The sequence below is a fragment of the Panthera pardus genome, unplaced genomic scaffold (genome assembly GCF_024362965.1).
Source record: "Panthera pardus isolate Hobbes unplaced genomic scaffold, ASM2436296v1 HiC_scaffold_22, whole genome shotgun sequence".
NCBI classification, from domain to species: Eukaryota; Metazoa; Chordata; class Mammalia; order Carnivora; family Felidae; genus Panthera; species Panthera pardus.
The window spans coordinates 12384400-12398975 of NW_026526788.1; the positions used below are offsets into that span (position 1 = coordinate 12384400).

General features: G+C 39.6%; 1 protein-coding gene across 1 annotated transcript in view; it reads right to left on the bottom strand.

Moving 5' to 3' along the window:
- The window catches only part of MINPP1 (multiple inositol-polyphosphate phosphatase 1), a 46825-nt gene that overhangs the window by 23736 nt on the left and 8513 nt on the right, over nucleotides 1-14576 (bottom strand). Inside the window, exons 3-4 of the mRNA XM_019430046.2 lie at nucleotides 13217-13314; nucleotides 6217-6350 (exon numbers count right to left, since the gene is read on the bottom strand). Coding sequence (XP_019285591.2) covers nucleotides 6217-6350; nucleotides 13217-13314 — 232 coding nt within the window. The remainder of the gene's footprint in view (nucleotides 1-6216; nucleotides 6351-13216; nucleotides 13315-14576) is intronic.

Sequence of the window (14576 nt, forward strand, 5' to 3'; positions counted from 1 at the left end):
CATACAAGCTCAAACTCTCCTTCCTTTGACTGTTTATACTGTTTCACAATCTCACATGAACATTTACACCATTACCCGTGAATTTGATACACACTTCTATTTTTTCTAGATTGTAAGTCACAAGTGCAATGAGTCTGTCTTACTCATCATTGTTTGCTGGTCCTGAAACACTGCCTGACGTGTATCATAGCAGGTGTTTTAATTCACAAATAATTCACAACTCCACAAATAAAGGAGTAATCATCCAAAAGAGGGTAAGAATTCCTTCATCTTGCTGATGGGAACATCATATTATACTAAGTGCTTTGAAGACATTATCTCATTTCATTATCACAACAACCCTGTCAGTCAGCAGACGCAGCCCCATTTCAGAAGTGAGGAATCTGCAACATCAATAAAGCAGAATCAGGACTCACACGAAATCCAAGTACCTGCCTACAGCATCACACTGCCTCTGTATTACCGCACCTGATCCCAGGAGCCATGCACGACAATTAGCCTCATTAGCTTCTGAGTACAGGGTTGGCTACTACCTAACGTAATGATTCCTCAATTAGTTCCATTTTTCCGTCTGTATTTCATCTGTGGGTAAGATAAACAAATTGTAAGAAAATAAGCTAAAAACTAGAATTTCACTTTAAGATAAAAACAAAACAAGTAAAACCTCCCAGCAGGTCATCTGGATCACTGTAAACAGGGCAACCTCAACTTGGAACGCTTTGTCTACAGATCACATCCAGGAACCAGCGCATGTCAGAGATTGCCTACATGGCTACAGTTTCAATACTCTTTAACAATTCCCGAGAGTCAAACATCATGACTCCCTAGAAATTCCATTCTGGGCATATACCCTAGCCAAATGAAAACGTGACCACACAAAAGTCTGTATGCAAATGCTCACGGAAGCATTACGCACGAGAGCAAAAATGTGGATAGGACCCAGATATCAATTAATGAACAAAATATGGTATATTCATATGACAGAATACTATTCAGCCATAAAAAGAACGAAATACGGACACATGCTACAACACGGATGAACCTGAGAACGTTACGCTAAGTCAAAGAAGCCAGTCACAAAGAACCACATATTACACAATTCCACTTATATGAAACGTCCAGAAAACCCAAATCCATAGAGAAAGAAAGTAGATTAGGGGCTGCCTGCTGCTCAGAGCGTTTGGGTAAATGGGGAGAGACTGCTAATGGGCATACGGTTTCTCTCTCAGGTAGTGAAAATGATCTGAAATTAAACAGTGGTGACGGCTGCACAACTCTTGAATATACTAAAAGCCACAGAACTGCACAATGTAAATGGATGAACTACACGATATAGAAACTATTTCTCAAAACTGCTTTTAAAAAGTAACTCTGGTAGGCAATTGTGATAGTAGGGAGGGCTATGGGGAAGGGACTGTTGGGAAGTCTCTTTACCTTCCGCTCAATCTTGCTGTGAACCAAAATGGGCTCTAAAAAACAAAACTATTTAAAACAAAAACCGGCTTGTCCTGTCTATAGTAATCCAGATCATCTCATGGAACTGCAAGAGCCCTGATTTTTTGTTTTGACTCCTCAATTATTTTAGTGTCTTTTATCAAGGCAGGGAAGCGAACTGATAATTAAAACACATTTCAAGCAATTACATGTCATAAGCATTTTGGAGTCATCCTGTCAAAATTTCTAAGGAAAGATTCCATTTTTCTGAGTTGCTAAATTCATTAAAAATTATTTCCACTTTTACCAAAAGACTATCTCATTCTTTCCCCCTCCTTTTCCCAACAGGCTTCTTTCAGTTAGCATAGTATCTTGGGAGCCATTCATTTTGCTGCATCTGTCAGTAATTCATTCCTTTTCATTGCTGAGTAGTATTCCATCACACGGCCATAAGACCTGCATTTATTCATTTATCAGCTGGTGGACAAAGGAATTGTTTACAGTTTTTACCTACTATGAAAAATACTGCAATAAACAGTCACATAAAAGTCTGTGCAGACATGTATTTTCATTTCTATTGGGTACTTTCGGACTAAATTTGCTAAATCATGGTAGATTTGTTTAACTTTTTAAGAAGCCACCAAACTTTTCCCAAGTGGCTGTATTAAATTTTACATTCCCACCGGCAATGTGTAAAGCTTCTAGTTCCTACACATCTTGCCAACATTTAGGACAGTCTTTTTTCTTTTTAACTTAAATTTTAGCCAGTGAGTATGAAAAACACCCAGGCTCTCCCTCCCGTGTTTCTCCTCTACTCTCACACTACATACTCCTACCACTTCTGATACCAAACATGTGGGGCTTTTTCCCCACACCCAGCGATTCTGTGATAGCAGCCGGGTATCCTACAATTTAACTCAATTCTGACACCGTGTACCTGGAGCCAGTGTCAGATTCCACTCAGGACTCGGTCCCACGAGACTGCTCCTCCCTCCCCTTCCAGGCACCAACTGCAAGTATGAGTGTTAGTCCCAGGTTACACACAGCTTCTATCCAACTGGGCTACAAATCAAAGGATTTGTAGGTTTATTAACTTGCCAGAGCAGCTCACAAAACTCAGGAAAACACATTACCAGTTTATTACAAAAGGATACGATAAAGGATACAGGTGAATGTTCACATGGAAGCAATGGGTAGGGCCAGGTTTGTGGGATGGGGCACGGAGCTTCCACACCCTCTTGAGGCATGGACTACATAATAGTTCACTCTCTCGGCACATCTACTTGTTCATCAACCCAGGAGCTCCCGAAACCACAAACGTTTTTTTGGATTTTTATGACATCTTCATCGCACAAGCATGATTCATCATTAACTCCATTTCCAATCCTCCTTCCTTCTCAAGAGAATGGGGCTCAGGGCTGAAAATTGCAAGCTTCTACTTACTCAAGGCTTGGTCTTTCAACACTCATCCTGGAGCTGTCCAGGGTGCCACCCAAAGTTGCCTCATTAGAACAAAAGATACGCCTATCACCCAGGAAATTCCACGGGTTTCAGGAGCCCTATGTCAAGAACTTGGGGAAGAGACATATATATATATATATATATATATATATATATATATATATATATATTTTTTTTTTTTTTTTTTTTTTTTTTTTTTTTTTTCAAATCATTTCAAAACCAGTTTGGGAATATACTGGTGGTATTTCACTGTGGTTTTAACATCTAATGATGTTAAAAGCATCTTTTCTTGTTCTTATTTGCCATCCACATATCTTCTTAACTGTCCATTCAAATCTTATGCTCTTTTTAAAAATTAGTTTGTCTCCTTATTGGGAGGTAACATCTCTATGTATTCTGGATTCAAATCCTTAAACATATATGTATATTTTGCAAATATTTTCTCCAAGTCTATAGCTTATCTTCTCATTTTGCAAATAGTATTTTTAGAAGCATAAACATTTAAAAAAAATTTTTTTTAATGTTTATTTTTGAGACAGAGAGAGACAGAACATGAGCTGGGGAGGGGCAGAGAGAGGGAGACACAGAATCCGAAGCAGGCTCCAGGCTCTGAGCTACCAGCACACAGCCCGACGCAGGGCTTGAACTCGTCAACCGTGAGATCATGACCTGAGCCGAAGTCGGATGCTCAAACAACTGAGCCACCCAGACACCCCAAGAAGCACAAAAATTTTTAATTTTGAGGAGGTCCATTTTATCAATCTTGCTGTAGATTGAGCTTTCGGGCTTTTTAGCTATGAAATATTGACCTAATCCAAGATCACAAAGATTCACTTCCATGTTTTCTTCTAGGAGTTTCACAGTTTTACCTCTTGTATAGTGTGAAGTAAGGGCCTAAGTGTCATTTTAAACACATGGTTATCCAACTGTTCCAGCACCAACTGCTGAAGACCATCCTTTTTTCCAATGCATGACCTTGGCATCTTTGTTGCAAATTGACCATATAAGGGTTTATTTATGAGTTTACTTATTGACTTGATTCTATTCCATTGGCCTTTTTGTCTATGGCTATAGATTTATAGTAAGTTTTGAAGTGAAATATTTTTAAGTTTTTATTGTTGTTTTTTCTTTCAAAATTGTTTTAGCTCCTCAAGCTTCTTTGCATTTCTGTATAAATTTTAGAATAAGCCTCCCAATTTCTACAAAGAGACCTATGGACTATGATGGGGATTGCATTCAGTCTACAAATGATCAATCTATCTTCCAATCCATAAAGATAGTATCTCTCTTCATTTATCTGGGTCATCTTTAATTCACTCTGTAATGTAACATTCATTTCGAAACATGAAGACAAACTTAACTTAACCTTAATCTGGCATCAAATTATAATAGCAAATCTTACAAAAAAATTTTTTTTTTTTTTTAAATTTTTTTTTTTTTTTTTAACGTTTATTTATTTTTGATACAGAGAGAGACAGAGCATGAACGGGGGAGGGTCACAGAGAGAGGGAGACACAGAATCTGAAACAGGCTCCAGGCTCTGAGCTGTCAGCACAGAGCCTGACGCGGGGCTCGAACCCACGGACCGTGAGATCATGACCTGAGCCGAAGTCGGACGCTTAACTGACCGAGCCACCCAGGCGCCCCAAACAAAAAATTTTTCAAGAATCTTTCTGACACAATTTCAAGATTCCCAAAACACGTTCAACAATGAGACGGAAACAATGAACAAATAGAAAAGATCTGTTATCTTATGAAGTCTATGGGTTATAAACCACTCATAAAACTAAGTAGGGAAAAGTTAATGCTTACCTCAAAGATAGAACTTGCCTTGACTATTTTGCCCCACAAAAATCATTTGGTAGCAGAAACTAAATACTCAATTGAGTTTTCTCCCTAACTCCCATCAAACACAAGAAAACTTCATGAACTGGAGCTACACACACACACACACACACACACACACACACACACACAAATTCTCTCTCTACATGTATATATGAAAAACTTAATATTGCAAACACAATCAAATACACAATCTTCCATCTTTCTGTCTCCATCTTTATAGCATTTTTGTCTCTAATTATGAATGCATAAGCTTTCATGGAAGCATATTTGTCAAATAAAATGGGGTTTAGACTCTATCAGGTTTAAATTATGAGAAGTTTTTTAAAAAAAACTTGAAAAGTATGATTAACAAAAGATTTTCCATGAGAGAGTCTTACTCAAAAACATTTTGCAATTCCTACCACAAGCCATGTACAATTAATTACACTATTTCATAACAGCAAAAAATAGAAACTACCCAATGTCCACTGACAAAAGAGAGCATAAACTGTGGTATTTAGTTACTGAATATCAAATACCATTGAATCTTGTACTATAGCAAAAATGTTTATTTTTTTAAGTTTATTTATTTTGAGAGAGAGAAAGAGAGACAGAGAGAGAACGCACACACACACGCAAGGGAGAAAGAGGATCCCAAGCCGGCTTTGTGCTGTCACTGCAGAGCCTGATGTGGGGCTCGAACCCACAAACCATGAGATCATGACCTGAGCAGAAATCAAAAGTCAGATGCTTAACCAACTGAGTCACCTAGGTGCCACATAAAATTGTTTATTTTCTGACTTTATAGTATAGGTAACAATATGATGAACACTATAAATGTAATGCTGGTGGGGGGTGGGGGGGGCGGTGGGGAAGTCCCAGAAGACAACAGGCATATGACTCTAAGCAAAACCAAACATACTGTTTGCACACATACATTTACAATAAAAACTACTTTAAAGAGGCAAAGCATTGATATACAGCAAATTCAGAACAGTGGTTATAGGGGACATGGAGTAGAGGGAACACAAGGAGGCAGGAAAAGGGAAGCACTGCAAATGCGAATTATTAGTAACGTTCTAGGTCTTGGGTTGAACAAAGGGTGTATATATCTCATAACTCACATATGTCATCTCATTCTTTTGTATGTCTAGTTATTATTTTTTAAAAACACAAGCAAAACCTATTAAAAAATTTTTTTAATCTTTATTTTTGAGAGACAGAGAGACAGAGCACAGGTGGGGGATGGAACATAGACAGGGGGAGACACAGAAACCGAAGCAGGCTCCAGGTTCTGAGCTGTGATCACAGAGGCCGGCACGGGGCTCAAACCCACGAATCGTGAGATCATGACGTGAGCCGAAGTCGGATGCTCTACCGACAGAGACAGCCATGGGGCCCAAAACTATTTTTTGAAATCACCCATTATAAAACATTTTCCAGAAGTTCAGTTGAGCATTTAAGAAGACACATTAAAAAAAATTAAGTTTTTACCTTTGTTTCTGTTCAATTGCTTTGTCCAAGTGTTGGAAGATATCCTGAAACAGGGTGCAGCTGGACCGACTATTAATAGTGTACCCGTATCCTCTTTTCCAATATTGCTTCAGATCATTTAAATATTCTAATACCTAAAAACGAAAATTTCAAAAATCGTTATTACATTTTTTTAATGTTAACAGATTCCCTGATTTAACAGTGATTCTCAGAAAAGATTACGTTGTTTAACTGCCATTCTACACAAAGTATGTCGAGTTTATATTTGCCATTGTAAGTCCATGACACAGACAGATTTACGATGACACAAAAACTCAAACCGTGGGAGCGTAGAGGAGGGCATGCAAGAGCAAGTGAGGAGCACTCATGCCATAACCCAGCACCCAGGACACCGCAGGACAGAGGGTTAACATGCTCACTTCCCCTTTCTGCGAAAATTAAAGTGATAGCAAATACATATACAGAAAAAAGAAAAAAGGATACACATAGAAGGTTATTTATTATAGGACAGAAAGATGCCAACAGCAGACTAGGAACTTTTGAGAACTTTATGAAGATAGAAACCAGACAGAAGACAAGTTACTTTGGTTCATGTGTCAGCACGGCAAAATTAGTAATGAAATTTGACCAAGAATATAGAAAAGGAATGTATACTGGCATAGTTGTTCTAAAGGGCAAGTCGGCAAACTCCATAAAAGCATACATCTCTATGACCCATTTAATTCCATTTCTTAGGAAGTTTTAGTCACAGAGGAACACAAGAGAGAATGTGTAAGAATGTCTTAACACCAGCACTGCTTATCGAACGGAAAAAAGATTCCTGGAAATACTGACATTTCGTTAATAGGCAGATGATTGACTAAACTAGGGTATACACATACTATGGAACACTATGCAGTTATTTAAAACTTCTGTATTGTAGATCTTCGTGCACTGATGTGGAAGGATCTCCAGGATGTACTGAATGAGAAGGGTAGGTTGAGAATAATAAATACAGTATAATACCTTGTATTACCAAGACATACATACCTACATGTATACATTATGCTGTTTATAGTTCTAAGAATGACATAGATTATTAACAGCAGCACAGAAAAGGGTTAAAAGGCCCATATTAAACTGACAGCAATGACTGATCGCTATGGAGAGGTCTTGGATTAGAATTGGTGATTAAGGCAGGCTTTCTCTGAATGTTAGACTCTGCACTCACGTATCATTTGATCAGATAAACACCAAAACTAGAGAACTAAAATGTGCAATTAAAAGAGACACAAGAGAAGCCTCTGTAGTAATTATAAGTTATTCTTCTCTGAAAAAGCCCCCAGAGAAAACTAGTAGTAGTTTTATTATAACTTTAAGAGCAAGAGCCAGGGTAAGTCATTGCCATAATCCAAAAACAAAACTAAAGAGATATTAAAAAGGCAATTAAATCAAGAAGTTGGCAAAAGGGACAAAGTAAACATTTTTTTAAAAGGAAGGAATTAACATTAAAAGAATTAAAGTTCTGTCAAATCCATTCAAGAAAATAAAAAACTGTCAGAAATAAAAAAGGAGATATAACTAAAGATTTTTAAAAAATCATACATGCACAATATTGAAACTTTATCTCAAAAAGATTTGAAAATGTAAATGAAATAAGTGGTTTTTCTAGGAAAATACAAATTACCCAAACTGACTCAGAAAAATCTGATCATACAAAATAGAGACAAAGGTCTACCTAAAACATACCAGGTATATTTGTTTTCTTTTCTTTTTTTTTTTTAAATAATTTTTGTTAAGTTTACTTATTAATCTTGAAAGAGAGAGAGAGAATCCCAAGCAGGCTCTGCACGGTCAGCGCAGAGCGGGATACAGGGCCTGAACTCACGAACTACGAGATCCTGACTTGAGGTGAAGTCCAGAGTCGGATGCTTAACCAACCGACTGGGCCACCCTGGTCCCCCCAGGTATATATGGTTTTAAATAGGAGCTCTACGAAACCTTCAAGAAGGGTTAGTTCCTAATATTTAAATTATTCCAAGGTACAGGGAAAGATGGAAAGCTTCTGAACTCATTTTAGGAAGCTACTAGAAGCCTGTACCCAAACCTGAACAAATAAAGCCCTAAGGAAAGGGTCGAGGAAAGAAAATCCGGACCACTGCACTGCAATTCCTGTGCCCTCCACTGTGTGTCCTAGTCACTGCTACGGACACAAATTCCCCCTCACGTTCTAAACCCATCGAAGGAAAAAGAATGGGCCCAGGCCAGTAGTACCACCCACAAAGGAGAGCCACTGCCATAAACCAGCCTCACTACAAACAGGCTTTAATGAATCTGAAATCAAACATCACCAAATAAAATTCAACAGCATACGGAAAGAAAAGCCATATGCCAGGATGGACTACCTGATACCAAGCATGTCCTCCGGACCAAAAAACAAAATATGTAAAATAAATATTTTCAGTCATTGAGTAATCAGCACTGAACTGTGATCGCTGAGAGAAGAGAAACCAACCCAGCAAACCCTACAATTGTCCCAGGTTTGTGCCCGGAGGCACAGGGAAAGGAATGTCAGGCAGAATCCTGCTGAGCAGAGGAGGGAGAACAGAGTCTTAAGGGGCTGGAAGTAGTAGAGTGGAGTATCAGAAAGGAGGAAGCTGCCCAGAAGAGAGCTCTAGGAATCTGGGGGTCCCCTTGAGTCTGTCGCCGAATATTGTGGGCGTTACAAGCTGAATTCCAGAGCTATCACAAAAGTGGGAGATCATCAGGTTCCAAGCAGCCTAAGTAAGAGACTTTCAGGGCACACTCAGACATCCACAGCTTCAACGCAGACCCCAGAAACGTCACACTTTAACAGGAGAAGCATGTTTACAAGATTTGGTTTTGAGTTTTGTTAAGTTCAGATCTAGGGCATGAAACTCACAGAAATAAACGTCAAAAGGATCAAGCTGACCCACAAGTAACTAAACTGTAAAATAAAACAAAATTCAAAACTCTTTAAAGTTATATGACAAGGGGCGCCTGGGTGGCTCAGTCTGTTGAGCATTCGACTTCACCTCGGGTCATGATCTCGCGGTACGGTCCGTGGGTCATGGCCCTGCTTGGGGCTCTGTGCTGATAGCTCAGAGCCTGGAGCCTGCTTCGGATTCTGTGTCTCTGCCTCTCTCTGCCCCTCCCCTGTTCATGCTCTGTGTCCCAAAAATAAATAAATGTTTAAAAAAACCCTGCTAACAGATGAGACAGCCCGATGAAAACTGTGAGTAAATAAAGTACCATGAATTCCAAAGGCTTAAGAAAATAAAAAAGTCAAAAGCAAAAAAAAAAAACAAAACAAAAAAAGATACGAAAAGAAGCATAATCACAGAAACAAGTTAGAACAACATCAAAAATAGTTTGGCATCACTATCTAGTAAATTTCAAGTTCTCTACGCCCTGTAATCCAGCAATTCTACCACACACACAGACAGAGCTTCAGAAACGTGTGTGTGTGTGTATGCCCCAATTCACATACAGAAGAATGTTCGTAATAGCCCCAAACTGAGAACAACCCAAATGTCTACCAACAAAATAATGGATTAAAAAAAACCTGGGGTAATTCATATAGTGGAATACAATACAACGATGAAAATAAGTGAACTAAAGCTACATGCAGCATCATAGGTGAAACTTAAAAACATGTTAAATAAAAACTAGATAGACAAAAAAAGGTGGGTGATTTCATTATATAAACTGTTACTTGTAAAAAAATGACATCAGTAAATACTAAATTAGTGTAATGATGAAAATCCAAGCACACAAGTAATAATAGTGGGGAAATAATCTCAGATACAGAGGGGAAACATTTTGTTTAAAAAATTGCAAGAGGGGCACCTGGGTGGCTCAGTCGGTTAAGCGTCCAACTTTAGCTCAGGTCATGATCTCGTGGTTTGTGGGTTCAAGACCCACGTTGGGCTGTGCCTACTGCTCAGAGCCTAGAGCCTGCTTCAGATTCTGTGTCTCTCCCTCTCTCTGCCCCTCTCCCGCTTGCACTGTCCTCTCTCAAAAATAAACATTAAAAAAAAATTTTTTTTTAATTGCAAGAAAAGTTTGCCAACCTCTGCAAATAAATTTGAAAACCTGAATGATTTTTATAAGAAAATATTAAATACCAAAACTGACTCCAGAAGAGACAGAAAATCAAGATATGCTCATTATAGTATAAAATATATACAAAGTTGCAAAAAGCTATCCCACAGAAAAATACCTATTTCATATGTCATCTATTTTTTTGAAAACTGCCATTAAATCAACTTTCTCCTTTATGTATCACTATCACATATATATATACGTATATAACTATTACAGCCATGTTCTTGTTTCTTAGATGCATACCCAAGTATTTAAGGGTGAAGTGCTTTGATGTCTGCCAAGATTATATGTGGTAGACAGAATAAATGGCTGCCCAGAGATGTTTCCATCCTAATCCCTAGACTCTATGAATATGTTATCTTGCATGATGAGAAGGAATTTGCAAGTGTGATTCGGGTAAGGATGTTAAAATGAGAAAGCTACCCTGGGCTATTTACGTTGGCCAATGTCATCGCAAACATCCTTAGGATAAATATTTAGCGAGGACAGTCAGAGCAGAAGATTAGCCACAGAAGCAGAGGTCAGAGTGATGGGGGAAAATGTAGGTAGCCTCTAGAGACTGGAAAAGGCAAGGGACAGATCGTCCTCTTGAGCCTCCAGAAAGAACACGGTGCTGATATCCTGATTTTAGGCCTGTTAAGAATCATTTTGAACTTCTGACTTCTAAAACTGTAGGATAATAATCGTGTATTGTTTTAAAACCACTAAGTCTGCAGTAATTCATTATGGCAGCAACAGGAAACTCCCATATATGGAGAAAAGGAAATGTGGCAAAAAAAAAAAAAAAGGTTAACAAGCAGTGAATATAGGTGAAGAATGTGAATGTTTATTGTATTATTCTCACAACTTCTGTCAGCTTCAAATTTATCAAAGTAAGTTGCAGGAAAAAAAAAAAAAAACTCTTCACAAGCAATAAACAGATATAAGGATAACCCTAAAAAAAAAAAACAAAAAACAGGAAAAGCCAAGTAGTACAGAATCTTAGAATTACAGGGGTGTTCCTGAGTAATCCAACAGTTGCATCCTTTAACGGATAGGGAAATCAAGGCATAGGAAGAGGAAGTGTAACTTTACCCAGATCATGACCTCCAGGGTTTCTGGAGCATGTGACACTACATCTCCCAGAAGAGACGGAGGCACAAAAAGCAAGAGCAAATATTTAAGAGGAGAGGGACTCGGGAAGGGACAGGGAAGGAGGTAAGCAGGTGGAGAGAAGATGAGTCAGTGGAGGCCAGGCCGGTTAGGCTCTGAGGCACATCTGTACCACTGGCTGGGGGGGGGGGGGGTTGGAGCTGCGGGAGCCTGCACTTCAACCGGAAGCCGCCAGGCCTGGGAAGGGAGCAGGGGGACACAGCACCTCCTAACGGGAGAAGGATGGCCAGCAGAGGCATGTGGGCACCTGCCTAATAGTCCACCAGCTGTAGTAACTAGTAGCTGTAGTTGTTCTGCTAAAAGGTAAATCTCCCTTTGACAACACTCATCAATCATTTGTACGGCACTGAAAATTACTGCTTTATCGACTTTTTGCCCTAGAGCAGTCTGGGTAGGGAGAAAAAGGACGTATCTTGACACAGGTGAATGGGGACCAGAAGTTTCAGTCTATAGCTACACTGGGCATAATTAATTAATTTTATGGTCAAGAAATTTCTTTTAAAATTTCTTGTTTTTAAGCTTATCCATTTCCAGAGAGAGAGAGCAAGTGGGGAAGGGGGAGGAAGAGGGGGAGGGAGAGAGGTGGGAAGGTGGGGAGAGAGAGAATGAATGAATGAATCCCAAGCAGGCTCTGCACTGTCAGCACAGAATCTGACACGGGCTCAAACCCACGAAACGCAAGACCATGACCTGAGCCAAAACCAAGAGCCGGATGCTTAACCGACTGAGCCACCCAAGCACCCCAGTGGTCAAGAAGTTTCTAAGTGATGAGTTTTTGAACAGTTACAGGAGAGGAGCAGACAGGGAGGAAATGGAACGCACCCGTTACCCCTGGTGCTGTGTCCTAGAACAGCCACCCACCCAGGGCCCTCTCCTCTGTTTCCCACTCACCTGCTCTTTCCCGCACGAGCACACTAACACATCACATCACCCTTCATCTGGCTGCTGGTCACTTTGGTCTTTGAGTAACAGAACAAAGCATTTGTTTACCCTCAAATGTACATTAGCTCTCAGCTTAAGAGCCTGCTTCTATCTGGCAAGTAGTACCCTTCTTTTCAAAATTTGAGGTTAATAATGGATTTTTGCATGGAGTACTGAATGCTTTGTGTGTATGTAGGAGACGATGAAAGTTTCCGACGTCCACGTTCCTGAATGATCCACACAGACACCAGCACTCTACCGGCTGGTGCTATTCTCAGTGCTGTGAAAACAATGAACTCTCCTACCCACCTCTCTGGCTCCCAACATCCCAGAATTGACCAGAATTCACCAGAGGCCTGTCTGCCCTTCTCTTTCTAGAGTCTGAAAGTCCACAGAAAGGCAACATGAATGAGGAGAAAAAGAAGGAAATAGGAAGCAGACAGAAACCATAGAGGAATTACTGCCATGGAACTCAATTTGTCACAAAAACTGTTAAAAAAGAAAACTTGGGATTTTAACAGCTCTGTAGTCCTTTCCAGCAGTAAAATCTGATGACAGGCAAAATAGATTTTTAACCGGGTGGACCCAGAAATCACATCACCATGGAAGGATGTTTTCCAAAGTTTTCTGAACCTGAACTATTTATAAGTGTGTGGGCCGTATCTGAACAATTCATCTCTTTATGCAAGGAACATTACAAGTAATCAAAGGCCGTTCATGTTCCCTACTCTGCTTATTTTTTGAAAAGCTGCTTCAAGTAACAACAACAACGATAAAAATCATGCAAAAAAAGCAAATAAACTACAAAAGTAATACTTACCTTTGCATCATCTATGTCAAAAACATCACACCAAGGAGATTTAACACCTTTAATTGCCAGGTCAAATGAACAGGTAAAAAAAGCTACCTGAATTAAATCTGGGGGGGGAAAAAGAAAGGTAAAATTTGTGAGTTACTGTTTTCTGTAATCTTCCAAAGGCTGAATGTCTACAGAATGTCACGTGCAGCCAGTCAGAGGACCTGGGCACGTCTAGCATGGAGAAAACACGACTCAGCTTCTTCCTGGCCATCACAGACGACTCACTGTGTACTATCCCTAACATAAGGAACTGTCAGGAAGAAACCACGAGGAGGTCCAAATTTCAGTCCAATGAAAATAAGATGCTTTCTCTCTACAAAACGGTAACTTTTTCAGGTTTTACAAGTAAGGTGTTTGTTAAGAGCATATTTGCCTAACGAACCCAACAAAAAGTTTAATCCAAGAACTTGTTAAACAGAACTTGCTTTTGTTCGTTTTAGAGGGCTGGAGGAGGGGACATAAAGTTATAAGCTTTCGGTCCTCATCTTGAAAATCAGCAGTAAGTTCTGAACAGTTCTCTTCGTCACACAATTCTGTAACTGTACGAAGGAGAGAGGATATACTGTAACTGTTACGAAGGAGAGAGGATATAAAAAGGGAGAAAAGAACGCAGAAGGCGGTGAGGAAAGAACGGGCAAAGTGGATCAGGTCAGGAGGAAGGTGAGACAAAGGTCAAGAAGGAGAGAAACAAGCAGGGAACTCACACACTGGAGAGAGGGGGCGCTAACAGCATCCGTTTTTCAAACTTGGCTGCTCAGTCAGGCAGATTTCCGAGCAAGGTACCTGGATTTTTACGCTGCTAACTAGCCGATTACATTTAGATGCACCTGGAATTTGACAAGAAGGAAGAAGGCAACAAGTCCCCGGGGCCATGAAAGGTGGCTATGCCAGTACCAGATGAGAGCAGTGCTCTCTGGTCACGGCAAAATGGGTGACACTCGGTGTCAGAGAGAGAGAGAAAGAAAGTCCACTGCGAGGCTGCCTCCTACGCTTTACTTTTATTCTTTAATTTCAGAGTCTTTCCGCATTCCCAAGAAACCAGTTTTGATTTTAAAGAACTTCCCTAAAGCAGCATATAGTACAAAAAGAATATTTAATTGAGAATACACGTAGAAGTCACTTAAAACCTTTCTTACGTAAACAAAAGGGTTTATATTCCTAATACCTAACATACCATAGTGACTCCTAAGTGCCAAGGACCTTTGATGAAAGAGCCGGACTCATTCACACCCAAAGTTCCAGTTCTGAAGCTGTGAAAGTCAATCCTAATGATCTATTCTTCCACTAGAAGGGAGTCGACAGAAAAATCTCACCAAAAAAC